At 40.7% G+C, this 17,801-nt stretch overlaps 1 protein-coding gene across 1 annotated transcript; it reads left to right on the forward strand.

The window, feature by feature from the left end:
- Positions 1-311: 311 nt before the first annotated feature.
- LOC309382695 (vomeronasal type-2 receptor 26-like) lies at positions 312-6,530 on the forward strand (the record flags this gene model as incomplete). Its single annotated transcript, XM_081934443.1, has 5 exons — positions 312-1,029; positions 1,291-1,503; positions 3,054-3,180; positions 4,577-5,196; positions 6,411-6,530. The coding sequence occupies exons 1-5, from the start codon at positions 349-351 to the stop codon at positions 6,528-6,530; spliced, it is 1,761 nt and encodes a 586-aa protein (XP_081790569.1). The 5' UTR covers positions 312-348.
- Between the last annotated feature and the right edge of the window lie 11,271 nt (positions 6,531-17,801).

The raw sequence follows: 17,801 nt of genomic DNA on the forward strand, positions 1-17,801 counted from the left end.
TATTCTTTATTCTTATTCTTTTTCACATTTTCTTTTATACTATTGTTATATATAGTCTTATTAATATTATGTATTTTTATTCTTTATTTTCATATGGGTTAATGGCTAATCAACAATAAACTATTGGAATTAGTTCAGGCACTGGACTGAATAAGTATTTCTAACAAGCATTTCTTTAAAACTAATATTTTGAAATCAACTTGACCCCAAATATAATGCATCTTCTTCATTGTTTTTTTCAGATCAATTTCGAATTATTTTCAGATTTGCTGCATGATAAAAGTCAATTGCCCTTTTATCATAGTTTTTTTGCCCAAAAAAGGGGTCCTCTACCCAGGAATTGTCCAAATGCTCCTCCATTTCAGATGGACCCTGGTTGGTCTCTTTGCTCCAGACACAGAAAATGGAGATGATTTCATGAGGACTTTGGCTCCTTTGCTTGACAGGAATGGCATTTGTGTTGTTTTATCACAACAATTCTCAACAACTCAACTTACAGCACCCCACGGCGATGGCCTCTCTAAGTGGAGACAAGTCAATGTCTATATTCATTACATAGAACATGGCGCGGCTTTGGAAAGAATTCTTCCTTTTCATAGTATACTTAGACTTTTGCCCGGACCCATTGAAAGGAAAGTCTGGATCACAACACTCACTTTAGTGTATCCACTGAGTTACCACACAGCTCTCAGATATGTGCATAGTATCTGGACTGTTGACTTTGAGAGAAAAAAGGAGCCAATAAAGGATGCCTTTAAACTCACTTTCGATGTGGAACTACCCTTGTGGCAGTCATTTCTCTGCTCTTTTTCAAAGCATGTTTTCTCTGTCAAAGGCCGGAAAAGATACACTGAGAATTCACCACTGGAGAGCGAACAGGGACAGTTAAAGATGTGGAATATGCACCATTGCTACAGTGCCATTAAGACTCTGGCCCATGCCTTGAATGCTGCATATTCCTCCATATCCAGGAGGAGAAGGAAGGGAAGCAAAGGGAGTTTGGGGGCTCCAAGGCTGCAGCCGTGGCAGGTAAGGGGTCCTGACAAGGATCCATTATTCTTAGTTCCTGTTGAGAAGAAATAAGAAGGAGAAGGAGGGGAACCATATCAACCTATTTGGCTTTAATGTGACTACAAGTTTGGCCAATCTAATCGCTTAAGCAAGAATGTCCACAAGAACATGACATATATAGTTTAATGTCAAACACTGCTAATTTAAAAATGACACATGCATTTTGAAATAAATTCCTGTACGTATGGGTTTTGAAATACCTGGTTGTTCCCATTCTAGTTCCATCCTTTTCTGGAGAAGAATGAGTTTTCCAATTTTTCTCAATTCAAACTGTACTTGGACCAAAATGGAGATTTAAAGGCTGATATGAGTATCTCTGCCTGGCTGTTTCTCCCCAAAATGAACAACATGAAAAGAAAACTGGTGACTGTTGAAGAGCAGAGACTTATTATCCACCAATATCATCTGTCATGGCTAACATTGTACAACAGGGTAGGAGAAATATTGGTGTCTTTTCCCTATTTTCCAAAAAGGTTCTCACCCATGAAAATGGTAAGAGATGGCCAATCCCTCAAGCACTAGGGATTGTGATCCACTCATTCTTTATCTTCAAATAGCAAACAAGATGGCAACTTGGTTGACCAGTGCCTGAATTCAGGTTTAGACTGAATGTGATGAAGTTGAATCAAGATTGGAGAGAGGTCCTTTTGTTCCACTTGAAAATAAGCTTTGGAACTCGGATTCACCTTGTCCTGCTTGGGGCCAGTGTCCCATAGAAAGGCAGGGCAGTAAGTCTCTAAGAAACCCAGACCTGGCTAGAGTTATCTATTCAATCTTTCATCCCAATTGGGATAGTGCAATTGGCCTTCTGTTCCTATGAAGGGCTACATAGGGCTAATCCCTAGCCCTCTTCAAATAGCAAACAAGAAGGCAAATTTTTGATCAGTGCCTGAATTCAGGTTTGGACTGAATTTGATGAAATTGAATCAAGACCGGAGGCCATTTTGGTTCCAGTGGGGAATAAGCTTTGGAACTCGGATTCACCTTGTCCTGCTTGGGGCCAGTGTCCCATAGAAAGGCAGGGCAGTAAGTCTCTAAGAAACCCAGACCTGGCTAGAGTTATCTATTCAATCTTTCATCCCAATTGGGATAGTGCAATTGGCCTTCTGTTCCTATGAAGGGCTACATAGGGCTAATCCCTAGCCCTCTTCAAATAGCAAACAAGAAGGCAAATTTTTGATCAGTGCCTGAATTCAGGTTTGGACTGAATTTGATGAAATTGAATCAAGACCGGAGGCCATTTTGGTTCCAGTGGGGAATAAGCTTTGGAACTCGGATTCACCTTGTCCTGGTTGGGGCCAGTGTCCCATAGAAAGGCAGGGCAATAAGTTTCTAAGAAACCGAGACCTGGCTATTCCAATCTATTCCAATCTTCTGCTCCTATGAAGGAGGAACAATAATTTTTGTTGACATGGAATCAAAAAGACTCGATTGTTGAGTGAAAACATCCTGAGCCAGAAATTTAAAGCATTGAAATATGATTTTGACTCAAAGAAAAGCCTTTCCTGGCATCTGAATAAATGAGGGACAATTTAAAAGAAAATGTTGCTAAGATTTGGTTTATGACTTGTAAGAAGACACTTCATTTAAAAAAAAAACACGTAAAGGCAATTATTTATCTTGATTGTTAGCTACTTCAAGTCATTCTGGGAAGAAAATGAGCTCCAAATTTAACTAATAACAAATATAGGTTTGTTCTTCCAAGCCAATTGCTGTTACCTAATTGTAGTTCTTCAACAGAAAGGACCTTGTTTTGGATACCTAGCTGGGCCTTAGAAATTCCCTCAAACAGCTCATACGTTCTGCAGCAAAAGATTCCTGATTTACACTTTCTGAGGGACATGTCCTCATGACTTCACCTCTACCTCACAGCATTATAGTACTACAAACTCAGCAGTCACTTTTATTTCAAGAGTACGTCAGCATGTCAGGATGGTTAATGCTAACATGTTTTCTTTTGCATTCCTTGTTGTTCTGCTTAGTCTTTGCCTCAGTCCCAATGTGTGGAAAAATGCCATCCTGGATTTGTCAAGCAGAAGCGAGAAGGAGAGCCATTTTGCTGCTACGACTGTGTTCCTTGTCCGGAGGGGACCATCTCCAATCAGGAAGGTGGGTGTCACCAAAGATAAGAGAAGGCCTTGAGGAAGTGGATTCATCAAGCACAATTTTCATAAAAGTGAACGTTAAAGGACAGAATGAATCTCAACTGATGTTTTTTCGTTTATTTTCAAACTGCATGATTTCTTATCAAAATGAAAATAGTAAAGGGATTGGAGAGTATGGCATATTGGACACGTTTTGCTACTGCCAGAGAAAATGCTGCTTTTTAGTTTGCATCTATCCTTCCACATTTATCTTTCTAGGAACATCTGAGTTCTTTGAAACTTAGAGAATTATGGTCAATTCCTGGAAAGATTGCAACTACATGGGCCTCCCCTTGTGGATCACTGGGAGGTATCTTGGTCCACAATGAGTATGTAGCATGGACAGTTATGATTGCACCTCATTACACCAATGTTACCATTGGTCCCATTAGTCATTCCAGGCTATTTGCAGGACTACCTTTCTCTTCCAGCCAACTAGATTTCACGAGGCAGGCATCCTTTGAGTCCCGTAAGGTTTTGGATCCATCTGGAAGGATCCAATAAATGTGCCTTCTAAGATGAATTGATTTATTATTTACCATATTTTTCAGAGTATAAGAAGCACCTTTTCCCTCAAAAGAGAGGGTGAAACTCTGAGTGTGTCTTATACACTGAATACAGCATTTTTGGCCTCCCGAAACCTTGCCCTGGGGTTTCCAGTTTTTCGCAAAAATGGATATTCAGAAGGTTTGGGAGGCCTGCAAAGTGGTCCTGGGGGCTGTGGAGGGCAAAAATGAGCACAAAATGGGCCAATTGTTCTCAAAAATAGGGCTGTTTTTGCCCTCCCATGCCCCCAAGAGCACTCTGCAGGCCTTCCAAATGCTCTGCATGCCACCTTTTCTTTGGAAAAAAAACAGGCCCGTTTCCCAAAACCACCACACTTCACATTTTTGCTTTTCCTGGACTTTAGGAGCAACTTCGCAGGCCTCTCATAGTCTCTGCATGCCCCTTTTTTTACAAAAAAAGGGGGGGCATGCAGAGAGTTTGGGAGGGCTGCAGAATGCCCCTGGGCACTGGAGAGGGGAAACACTTTTTTTTAAAAAAATTACCTCTTCAAAATCTTGGTGTGTCTTATACTCTGGTGCATCTTATAGTCTGAAAAATACCTCTAGTAACCTGGGTTGCCATGAAAATTCTACAGAATATGCACAAAACCATATTGGTCCTAGGATTTTCCCCAATTTCATAGATGTTCGCTCTATATGGTTTACAAAATAATGTTCTTCCTATCTTCCTTTTGAGCAGTTATTAAGAAATACATTTTTAAAGATGCTGTTGGTATCAGCTGGTATCTCAAAAATATGTTACTTGACATGTAAAGGACATAATGTTCATGAAATATTGGTTTTTGGTTTTCTCAGATACAGAAAAGTGCACCAAGTGTCCAGATGATCAATATCCAAATCAGGAACGAGTCCAATGTATTCTCAAAATTATAACCTTCCTGTCTTATGAAGAAAATCTGGCCATCATCCTGGTCTCTTTTTCTTTACTTTTCTTCCTAACCGCAGTCCTTTTCTTAATTATATTCATTCAATACCGAGAAACTCCCATTGTCAAAGCCAACAACCGGGACCTCTCTTACATCCTTCTGGTCTCGCTCCTGCATTGCTTCTTGTCTCCTCTTCTCTTCATTGGTCAACCAAGGAAAGCCACTTGCCTTCTCCGACAAATGGTTTTCAGCATCATCTTTTCAATTACCATTTCTTCTCTTTTGGCCAAAACAATCACAGTGGTGCTCTCTTTCCTTGCCACAAAACCAGGCAATCGGGTGAAGAGGTGGTTGGGGAAGAGCTTGGCCAACTCCATCATCCTTTCTTGTTCTAGTGTCCAAATTATCATCTGTTCCATCTGGCTGGGAGTTTCTCCCCCATTCCCTGAATCTGACCTTCACTCCCAGTCTGGAGCGATCATCCTGCAATGCAATGAAGGCTCTGTTGTCATGTTCTACCTCACCCTCAGCTATCTGGGCTTCCTGGCTGTCATCTGCTTCACAATGGCTTTCCTGGCCAGGAACCTCCCTGGGGCCTTCAATGAAGCCAAACTGATCACCTTCAGCATGCTGGTCTTCTGCAGTGTCTGGGTCTCCTTCCTGCCCACCTACCTGAACACCAAGGGGAAGTACATGGTGGCTGTGCAGGTCTTCTCCATCTTGGCCTCCAGTGCTGGTCTACTGGGCTGCATCTTCATCCCCAAGTGCTATATTATCATTCTGAGGCCAGACTTGAATACAAAAGAACAGCTTATGACCAGAAGAAATGTAGAAATATGAAACAGAAGAAATTTTCCAAGAGTACAACCCTTGAATATGATATATGATGTTCTCCTTATTTGTGTGGGCCAATGATTTTGCTTGGAAAAATTAAAGGGCAGTTGGACAATCGTGTCCTCCATCCTTGTCCAGCAAGATGGCCACTTAGTTTTTTTTGAGTAGGTCAGCTATCCTATTTATCCTGTGCCCTTAGCTTAGAAATACCCTATCAAGATATTTTAAAGATTATATTTGTACAATGGGAGTCTTATTGATATGACAGAAATAATTGTATAATTGCAGGGGGCTGTAATAATGCCATTATTTTAGTTATACGATAGTTTAACTTGCAATTGGGGATCTTTCAATTTGGACTCAAGATCTCAGCATCATCAACATAGTGCCGCATTCTAACCATTGTGCTATCATGGCTCATTATTGCAAATTATTATGAAATCATTATAAATATGTTGGTTGTTGTAAAGAATGAAATGATTTCTCCTAGTGCAGATAGAAATGCAGGCACTGTGAGTGCTGATCTGCTCCTTCTGCTCAGTTGTTCCATCTCTTCCTACTGATCCCTGCAGTGTGTGAAAGAGGCTACAGAACATTATGGACATGTCTGTGGGATTTTGTAGGTGGAGAACATGGTGGCCACCTCAGAGAAGATGTCAGTCTCAACCCCTTCAAGGATAACGAAAAGCTACTTTTACAGCCAAAGTTAGGAACATGGGCCTCCCCAGCAGAAAACAAGTCTAGCTGTCAGGGTTCCAAGTGATAGATCCATATCAAGCAAAGCTCCAAGGCAAGTAGATTCCTCAAAGAATAGCTTTATTGGAAATATCATATTGGCACAGATCTGGTCACTTAGTGGACATTTTCTGACTACGGAAAAGTGCCCTCAGGGATGTACCTGTGATTTTTCACTAACATGCTTTCATCAGCCTCTCCTTTGCACTTGGGGATCAGGAAGAAGTTCAGGGTCCTCAGAGAAGTTGCTTCTCACTATCATTTTCACCATCTCGGTCTTTGAGACCTATTACTTCTATAGTGACTACTTTTGATGTAAACAACATTCTGATGCAACATGCAAAATATCTTGCATCAGCAAAGGATAAATGCCTGGGGTGGCACATGCTTTGGGACAGGCAGGGGCTGTGCTGCTGAATGTACCTTTCCCTCTTTTCCAAATAAAGCTCAATTTGTTTCTGTTTGAAAAAAGAAAGCCCCTGGATATCCCATTCTCTGAGAGTGCTTTGAAATCATCTTCTTCTTTGGAAACAGGCGATTGATTCAGCTCCATGCATTATGGACCTCCTGCTTCTCCTTTCCATGGCACTTGTGTCCCAGTCAGTCTCTGGGAAGCTTAGAATGAAGTGCCCACTGAATATGGTGCACCTGGATAGAGAAAGACCATGGAGCTACTACAGGCCAGGAGACCATCTCATCGGTATGGTCACCAGTAGCACTAAAACACAAAATGTTGTTTTTCAACCTGCTGCCTTATAATCAGTCTCACTTGTTAGTTATTCAGTAGAATGGGATTTTATTCCTTCCATCTGCAATTCTCTTTCATTCTTTTCTCCTTATTCTGCCTACTCCTGTATTTCAGGAACTGATCAATTTTGTTGATTGATCAGATTTCCACTGCTTTCCTTTTTTATCTTATTTAGGAAAAGACACACAAATACAGAGGGAGTCAGCTGCAGTTTACTTCTGAGACTCACCCAGAAGGCCCTAAATGGAAAATCTTTCCTGGTTGAGAACTTTGCTTTAGGCAAAAAGGGTCACTGGATGATTTCAGGCTTTGGACTTCCCTCCCCACAAAAGATCAGGGCTCTCTGTCTTCCTTCACATCAAAGTGTTTTACCCTGGGGAAAATAAGATCTGAATACAAATGCAGCCATATTTCTGCTTGCAGGGGTCACCCACCACCACGAGAGCCCCCTTTGCCATCTCCTTCCCCCAAATGTGAGCTCTTTCTTCAGGGGGTGGAAGCCTCCCCTTGACATCCTTGCATCCCCCATCAAGCTCTCTTTCTGGTATAGAAGTGTTGGGGATCCTGTATCTATCCATATGTGGTTTGGTGACATCTTCCCTTCTGGCTGGAGGCCTCCCTTCCTTCTATCTTTCCCCAATGGGCCTCTGAAGTGCTTGGGCGGGATCCCCATTGCCTCCTGGAAATGGCCACCATTTCCCATACTCTGACAAGACCTTGTAGAAATGGCCGCTGCTTTGGAAGCCTTCCAGCCTGATTCTCAGGCTGTTGTGAGACTGCAAACCTCTCCTGGCTCTTTCTAGCTTTGGGAAACCAGACACTGAATGGCAAGACAGGTTCAGGATGAACTTCCAAAAAACATTCCCTTCCTCCTTTGACCCCCTTCCTCCCCTCAAACCCCAAATTTCTTCAATAAAGAAACACAAAGGAAACCTGGGAGGGACAATCTTGTTCATATTTCACCCCCCCCCCCCAATTAGGTGCTAACACTAAACTCTCCACCTCTATCCTTAAATCTCTGTCTCCCTTAACAATTTGCTAAAAATGCAGCATGCCTGAAACAGAATCAGAGAGTTAGAAGGAACCATGGAGGTCTTCTAGTTAACCCTATGTTAGCAACCCTAGTTGCTATGCTGCTAACTAGGGCATACAAAACCTTTGCTAGACCTATATTTGAATACTGCTCTCCTGCCTCGAACCCACCCTGCATTTCTGACAACAATACATTAGAGAGGGTCCAGAGGTATTTTACAAGAGGTGTACTCAACTCCTCTGCTCGTAATAAAATTCCATATACCACCAAGCTTGAAATTTTAGACATGAATAACCTTGAACTACGCTGTCTACATTCCGACCTGAGCTTAGTGCACAAGATAATCTGCCATAATGTCCTACCTATTAATGACTACTCTTATTTCAATTGCAATAACACAAAGGCTATCAATAGATACAAAGTAAATGTAATCCGTTCTGATCTTGATTGCAGGAAGAACGATTTCAGCAATAGAATAGTAAACGTGTGGAATACATACCCAATCGTGTTGTTAGTTCATCTAACCCCCATACCTTTTACGTTAAGCTGTCTACCATGGACCTTATGCATTTCTTAAGAGGTCCCTAAGGGGGCGTGTATGAGCTCTGTCCTACTGTCCCATTTATTTTTGTGTGTTTATTTTTATGTTTTATTTATTTATATCCATTTATTTGTGCCATTTTATGTGTTTTTCATACTTGTTTCCTTGTACTTGTTGACAAATAAAAATAAATAAATAGAACCTCCTGATCAAGCATACACCATGCCTGAAACAGAATAACAGAGTTGGAAGGAACTTTGGAGGTCTTCTAGTCTAACCCCCTGCTCAAGCAGGCAACCCTGCCATTTACCATCTCAGACAAATGTTTGGCCAATCTCTTTGTAAAACTCCCCAGTGTTGGAGCACCCATAACTTCTGGAGGCAAGTCCTTCCACTCATTGATTGTTCCCGCTCCCAGGAAATTTCTCCTTAGTTTTAGGTTGATTCGATGTTACTCACTTTGATTCCAGGGAGTCAAAGAGAAAAGGAAAAAAAGGAAGCAAATAATTTTTTTTCTTCTCTGTTGGCAAAGCTAGCTCTGAGTTCAGTGTTGCCTCAAGTGCCCCACCGCATGTGAGGAGGTCCCCTCCCTCAGAAGAGAGGTTTCTGACCACACCTAAGGCTGCCCTGACTGGATGGGTTGCGGGGGGGATCCATCCGCCTTCCTCTTTTCCAGCATGCCCTCCTTTCCCTTGACAGGAAGGGACCTCCACCTCTTGCAGCCCAAATGGCCTCCTAGGAATTTTGCTTTATCTCCTTCCCTGCAGCTTTCATGATATTTGAAATTCATGGTCAAAACTGGAGCTTTCCTGCTGCTTCTACAGAGAACAAACTGCCTGAGCTTAGTAAGTTGGAGCCCACTTGGCTGGTCTTGCGAGACTGAAGCCAGACTCAGGAAGGTCAGAGCCTCAGCCAGTTGTGTGTGAAAGTTGTCAGAAAGACCATAGGGGAAAAGATTTTCAGAAGTGGTTTGCCATTGTGTCTTTCCTGGGGCATCAGAGATTGGCTGGCCAAGGTTCACCTAGCTGGCTTTGTGCCCAAGGGAAGACTAGAATTCATGGTCTCCTGGTTACTATCCTGAAGTCTTGACCATAGACAAACTCTGATCAAAGCCATACAACCCACTTAACCTGGTCACTTCACCAGTGGCTACATTCACACTTGCAACTTTTAACTCTGGCTTATTTTCTGAGGTTGACAACCTTTTGGCCAATGGGTTAGTGAATTATGTTTATTAATTCAGCAGAGAGTAGCTCAACAATCATTAATAACAGAAATAAGATGGAGACAGTTTTCTTCTTATAAGGGCCACATTCACACAACAACATTCACCAGGCTGAGGAAATCTTCTTGCAGCCACCCTGGGACAAAAGACAGTTCTAGGTGTGGCCTCCTGAAAGGCTATAGTAAACCATGGATGACCACAGCCACCTCTCCTCCACTTCCCTGGGCTCTCACCAGATGCAAACCCACAAATTAGGTGGCCACATTTCCAACTGAGGAGAGTTTTCCTCCCTTCTGGGCTAGGATTCAGTGAGACATGGCAGTAACACGATGGACAGGAGAAGCCATGTTACACATCAACCTGGCACTCCAATTCACAGACATCAACTGGAACCTGGAGCCACTAGCAGACACTGAGAGTGGACACTGAGGACTCTACAATAGGACGACTTTGAAATAATGGAGCTGGGATATTGGTCATCCTGTGCTCCCCATTGTAAGGTTGGACCTGCCTGTTCCTTCTGCTTCCCCTCTCACTCAACCCTCACCTCCCCATTTCTCCCTTCTAGGCCAAGCTGTACATATTAACATTCCCCCTCCAGATAGGAATCCAAATCCATCAACAATTAACCAACTTAAACAGAGACTCCAAAGTGGCCCTTTGAAGCACTTGGAGGTCTTCTGGGTGGAGTTTCAAATAAAGCCTCAGAGATGAGAATGTCACAGGAGTTGCACCATCTACAAAACCAGAGAAACTTACATCAGGTCCTCCTAAACCAACTACTGGGTGGTTGTTGCAAAAAATCAGACTACACCATCCACCACACTTTGGGTGCTGCCACCACCTCAGCTGTAGACATCACAGCACACGGTGGTTGTTAAGAACCCATGAAATTCAAAAATTTAAAGGCTCTCAGTGCAGAAGAGACAACACAGAAAGTAAAAAGAAAACTAAAAGAAAAACTTATATTTATATCGTTCTATAATCATCTTTCTATTAACTAATGATACAGTCAACAGGCCTTCCCTTTCTTGTCTCTGAGTCTGCTCTCATGCAAACATTGATATTTCTAGAAAAAATGGCAAATTAAATTTCTCTTTAGTTATAAGGAATTCAAAAATAATCTCTAATTTGGGATGAATATATGGAAATCCCATTGAAAAGAAAATCCCAAACTCTTAACATTAAGTTGGGTTCAAGGATCATGATTGCTTCCATGGCATTAGAGCAAAGGCAGCACTAGAGTTAAGTGGCACCAATGTAGAGTGGCACCAAACTCCTCAACAGTCTCTGGAGGCAAAAGACCACAATGAAGGAGAGCAGAAGTCACTTTTCTGGCTGTTGAGGTATCTTGCTCCAGCATCACTTTCTGGACATGTCCTAACAGGAAGGACTGTGACCACTACACAACACTGTCCCAAGAGGTCTATCTGTGATTTTTCACTAATATGATTTTCTCCACCTGCCCCTCATCAGATGGAAAAGGTTCAGGATCCCAAAAGGACAAGTTCCTTCTCATTATAATTATCACCTCATAGGCCTTGAGACCTCTCCTCCTCCTCCTCCTCCTCCTCCTCCTCCTCCTCCTCCTCCTCCTCCTCCTCCTCCTCCTCCTCCTCCTCCTCCTCCTCCTGTGACTGCCTTTGATGTAAACATCACATTGAAGTGACATGGAAGGGATCTTGTGTTAGAAAAGGATAAATACTACAGGTTATGCTTTTTGTGGCTCGAGTTCCAGGACAGGCAGGAGCTGTGATCCTCTATGTATTTTTTCTCTCTTCCAGCATAATCTTGGCTTGTCTGTTTGAGTCATGAAAGCCATTGGATATTCCCTCCTGTGTGACTGCTTCCAATTCTTCTAATTGTTCTTTAGAAACAGGAAGGAGATTGATTCAACCCCATGAATTATGGACCTCTTGCTTCTGTTTCTGATGCTGCTGGCGCCCCAGTCAGTCTCTGGGAAACTTAGAATGAAGTGCCCATTGAATTTGGACCACCAGGATGGAGAAAAGCCATGGAGCTATTACAGGCCAGGAGATCTTCTCATTGGTATAATCGTCTCTGCATCTAAAATAACACTTGCAATGTTACCTTTCAACATGGCTCCTTCTAGTCAGATTTGGTTGTAAGTCATTCACTCTGATGGAGTTTCATTCCCTCCATTTGCAAGTCTAAAACCTTCTTTCTTTTTTCTTCTTATTTTAGTTACTCTTATATTGCAGGACCTGACTAATTTCTTCAATGCTTTTGATTTCCACAGCCTCTCTCTTTTGCCTTATTTTCTATGAAAGGCTCAAATCCATATTGTGAGGAAAATAAAACCTTATAGAAACCCACATTATTTTCCTCTTCCTGTTCAGTCCTCAGTTGATGACTTGAACACTAGGTTTTCTTGAAAGCAGTGATTCTTGCAGTTTCCTCTAGCCAGGCCATTTCTATATTTTTATGATTGTAGATTGATATTTATTCCGAAAAAATAAGAGGATGACATCTTTTTTTAAAAAAAACAAAAACATTTTTCTGAATCACTTTATTCTCTTCCATGTATTATGTTTTTGTTTTCATGACTGAAATATTCTCCAACTTGGTTTCTGGGCTCATGAAAATTAGTTATGCTACAAATAATGGTATATTTCTTAATTTTAGTCCTTTTGGAGAACTATCTCCATCCTATCTTCTCAGCATTCACAATATTAAAGAGTGATGGGTGACTATCATTTGTCTCTGATTTGGATCCATATTGACTTACGTCTCGGTTACCTTGTAGAGGAACAAAGGTTTGAATAGAGAAAAAGTGTTTAATTTTTACTATTGATGATCCTAACATTAACATGATTTTACACTAGTTTACCTCATTTCAAGGCTAGAATACTACGCGTGATTTTCAACATTGAGATGGTTACCAAAAATCCCCAGCTCTTGCACAATCTCACTCTTGGCTACAACATCCATGACAACTATGTAAACACACTTGGGGCTTCAGATGCCTTGCTGGACATGCTGTCTACTGGAGAAGCCAATGTTCCCAACTACAGCTGTGGAAGAAATGACAACCTTTTGGTGATTCTCGATGCAGCTCTCAGTGACATCTCCATCCAGATGTCAACATTAGTCGGCCCCTACAATGTTGCCCAGGTTTGTGTTTGTGTTTCTCTATCTGGTAAAGTGAGTGGATTGTTGGTGTGTGAGTGAGTGATCCAACCATTTCACCTCTATGGAATTCAACCTTTGTTTTCACCATGGCATTTTAGGTGTCATGGTGTCAGGATTGGGACAACAATGGGGAGGGAGCAATGTGGAAAAAAGAAATATTTACTCATGGCAGCCTTCCCATTGCTTTGAGGGCCTCTGTTGCATGATTGTGAAGGTGAGGAGAGGCTCTGTGTTCAATCAAAGGGTCTTCTGTACAATAGGAGGCTGTAGCACCAATGAAAAGCTCACATTTTTTTCACATTATTAGACAATGTAATGATATTCTCAAATATTAACTAATCATTTTATAAAAGAATTATAAATATGTCATTCTACAAGATGGCAAGTGTAGTTTGTACATATAAAAAGTGAAAAATAAGGACCCTAATTCTCTAACAGATGTTGTGTATAAAATACATGCCATCTTCCCCTTGACTAGAGTTGACAGTGGCAGGTAAATGGTGGAGGGTTTCCTAGAAGAACCAGAAGCAGATTTGATCCACTGTTGATAATTCTGTTGCCTTGAACCATCTAAGTATTAAAAATATCAGTCAGAGGAAAGAATGCCTCTGATGCCTTTATAGCATTTGACACAGTAAACAAAGGAATATTACGGAAGAAACTGATGGCTTTTGCAATGGAGCTCAGAATGTTGACCCTGCTCAGAGTCCTTTCTACAAGCACTGGTGGGTGAGAAAAATTAACCAGTGGAAGAAGCTCATGAAACTGATCCTGTTCCACTACTGGAGGTTTTCAAAAAGAGCTGGACATTCATAATTGGAAGGGCATACGATCTGCTCTATGAGCAAAGGGTTGGACTAGTAGACCTCCAAGATCCCTTCCGTCCCAATTATTCCATGTTCTACATTCATTTGTTTGAGAGTGTGTTTTAGGACAGAGTTCCCCAATGTTTCCCAGCTTTGCAGATTGGGTGTGTTTGTGTTAAAGGGGATGTTTCTGTGCAAGTGGATCATTTAAATAGACCATGTGTGTACATAACCACACGCTGCTCAGGCAAGTGAGGATGCGCTGTGCACGTGGATGCTTGGCATCCGTTTCTATGGCTTTGTTGCAAACCCCTCATGGACCACTCGTCAGCCGTGGCTCATTGGTTGGGGAACCCTGTTTAAGGGTCCATGAAGCCCTGAGAAGTAGGAATGATCCTTACCAGAAGGCAAGACCAGGGTGCTGCCTATATGACCTTTGGTTTCATATATTGTTAAGAAGACTTGGCTCCTGTTCTCGTAGCAATTATCTGATTATTGATAAGTCAACGTCAAAAGTTATGATCTTTAGAAAATGGTATCATTGCCATTTAGGGCTATTTGGTGATGAGTCAATAGAGCAAGTTCACACCTTTCCTTACCTGGGAGTATTTTTCTCTGTGATTGGATCTTGGCTCCCTCAACATTGCAGGAGGTCATTTAGACCAAAGGGACAAGTGAATGCACTGTTACTTCTTTTTTAAAATCACAACTATGCAGCTTTCTTAACCTAAATTATCAAAGTCAAAGTCATCATCTGAGAAGAATCTTAAGGATGGATAAAAGAACTTCATCTGCTGCCCTCAGCTGAATGGGGAATGTATACAATTGATAAAGATAAGGGCATGTTTTTTTTCTATAAAATTAATGATATGCAAACTGTTAGAACAAACAAATTTCAATTAAAATGTATTGAAGTGTTCAATTGATACATTATTTTGGTAACTGTGGTCTCCCTGTCTTTTTACAACTGGAGAAAAATTGAAAAAAAAGCTTCAAAAGAATCAAGGGTGGCAAAACAGAGAAAGATCTTAGCTCTACTCAGTAAGGTTGGCATATTGAAATGCATCAGGTGCTACAAATGAACCTTCCAAGTATTGAGTTGAACCGTCCAAATCCCTTTCAGTGAACATACTTGTATTTATGGAGGTTCAGAGATAGAAGATGTAATACATCTATTACTTGAATGTTAATTATAGAAGAAAGAGGGAGATCGACTTCCTGGATTGCACATTAGATAAATGACCTATTGAGATCCTAATATTAAAAAACGTGTTTCCTGGGTGCTCAGAATTCAAAAATTACATATAATGAAACCCTTTTTGGAAGGAAATTATGGTCTGATTGTTATAAATTCAGGGGTCATAAAATACTATTTTCATTCTTTATGCTTTTTCTATTGAACTATATATATATATAAAAAATCTACATTGACATGCTATTTTGTTAATGCTCTGCCTTTTATGTTCTGTATCTTGATATGTCCTTATGACTAATCAACTAGAAACTGTTCCAATATGTGCATGAGAAAAAAGTTGGATTCATTGAAAGCTAAAAATTGGAACTTGGTTAGACCCTAAATGTAACAGAATTCTTCATTGCTTTTTTCAGGTCAGTTGGAAAATTGCTTCAGAGGCTCTGAGTGATAAAAGTCATTTCCCTTTTTTCTATCCAATGCTCCCCAAAGAAGGATTTCAATACCCAGCAATTGTCCAAGTGCTCCTCCATTTCAGATGGACCCTGATTGGCCTCTTTGCTTCAGACACAGAGAAGGGAGAGCATTTCCTAAGGACTTTTACTCCTATGCTTGTCAAGAATAGAATTTGTGTTGTTATATCACAACAATTCTCAACAACCACACACATAGCACCCCTCAGCAATGCCCTCTCTAAGTGGGACCAAGTTAATGTCTTTGTTCACTTCATAGAGTTTGATGGCATTTTCGACAGAATTCTTCCCTTCCATTCAATACTTGAAGGTTTCCCAAGACCCATTGAAGGGAAGGTCTGGATCATGACATTAGTTGGGATCTTTGCCATGGGTAACCATCATCTTCTCAAGTACGTCCATAGTATTTGGAGCTTTCCTTTTTGGTGGCAAAAGAATTGGAAAAAAGATTATGCCTATAAAGAATTATTCTTTGTGGAACCTGAATTTCAAAATGAGTATTTTCACTGTTCTGTTTCAAAACACGTATTTTCTGTCAAAGGCCAGAGAAGATGCACCCAGAAAGCACCAGTGCGGACTCAAGAGAAAAAGAATAGGATACAGATTAGAAATGAGGGCTCTTCTTACAGTGTCATTAAGATACTGGTTCATGCCTTAAATGCTGCATCCAAATCCAAGAGGAGAAGGGAGAAGGGAGAAGAGAGGTTGAGGGCTCCAAGGCTGCAGCCATGGAAGGTAAGGGGTCCCAACAAGGATCCATCAGACTAAATTCCTTTTCAAAGTCTTTGGTGCAGTTTCCTCTTAGTTGTTTAAGATCCTAAGCTTCTGCACAGCATTTCATACTTACTGGAAGAGCTCTGCACCCACCCTTCTACAACCAAGATGTTTTGCATATTCAAAAAAAACCTTCCCAGGCTTTTTCTGATTTTTAAGCTTCTGTAAACGAGCATGGCTCTTCTCCATGTAGTCTTTCCTCAAGGCTAAAAGCAGCTCCTTTGATCTCTTCCTCGCCTCCTTTGTCCTTCCCTAAAGCAGATGAAAATCTTCTTCTCCAAGTGTGGCTCCTTCAAGAGGACTTTTATGATTCAACTGGGTTATTAATGACATTATTGTCAAATTAATAATATGGTTATTATCATATCATTAAAACATTACTATTAGCTTATTATAATCAGTAATCATTCCACATGTAGAATAATGTGAGAAAAAATACGAATAAAATCTTAGGGAAAGATATAGATTGTGGATGCCATTCATTTGTGTTATACAAAATGAGTCCTAAATGTTAAAAATTAGTTTCCAACTGGATTTTACATGTGCACCTCCCTCTATCTCAAAATCATGTTCTATGTTCTGGAAAATGGGAATTTTTAAAGGAGATCAAAATAGCTTTTATAATTTCTTCATCATAAAATCATGATTCATCTACTTCCTTTTTTAATGAAAATATGGAAGAAGCAATGACCAAGGTCTAATTGTTTTTCATAACTTCCCAATTGTATCAGTAAGATTACATTTTATTTGAATGCAATTTTAAAGACAATTGTATCCACTTAATTATCATGCCATGCATTGCTCAATTAAGAAGATCCCCATTCATGTTGATTCTTTGCTAAAATCAAGTAATATCACCACCATTCACACATTTTAATAAGGAAGTGTGATGAGATGTTGGAATGAATTGGGAGGATGAGAGAAAGAGATGCTGCCTAGGGAAGAATCAGATAAGAGGTGGGGGAGGAAACCAGCAGCTGCATAACAGGCACAAAAAGAAAGTCAGATAAGTTCCTCCCTAATTTTTTTGACCGCTAAAAATATTCATTAAAAGATTTGGACCTTCCCATTGATAATATAGTCTTACAATAAAGTAGGATTGGTTCATCTGATCATTTAGCCCCTCTGCTCTACTTGAATGAGGAATAGCCTTGCAACTATTTTCTTAACAAATCCTTGCTTTCTCCTAATCACCTTGTAGTTTTCAAGGAGTTTATGAATACCCTACTTATTTATGTTTTTTCTTCAATTGATTGGTGACTTTTCCTAAAATGTACCCTATGATTGCCAATTTTTGTCAATTATATAGTCAGTGTTTCAGGTAATGCACCCATTGAAAGACGAACTCCTAGGCAGATAGATTCCTCAAAGAACAGTTTATTGGATGCATCATATTTCACCAATCATGGTGAAAGCTGACTCTGAAAGGTCATGTTTTTTTCACCAAATATAAAAATGAAAGCTCCCCCTGTCCTCCAAGTCATCAGTCACATTGTCTAATAAAGGTGCTGGCAGGTTGCTTGGTTACTCCACTCCTCCTTTCAAAGCCACCTGTTGGAATGACCTTGGTTCCCATAGGAAAACCTTTTTTTCTTTTGATGGCAAAACCCCAGCTATCTAATTTCCCCCCTCCCTGTCCC

This window comes from Natrix helvetica (genome assembly GCF_964273705.1).
Source record: "Natrix helvetica genome assembly, chromosome: 1".
Classification (NCBI taxonomy): domain Eukaryota; kingdom Metazoa; phylum Chordata; class Lepidosauria; order Squamata; family Natricidae; genus Natrix; species Natrix helvetica.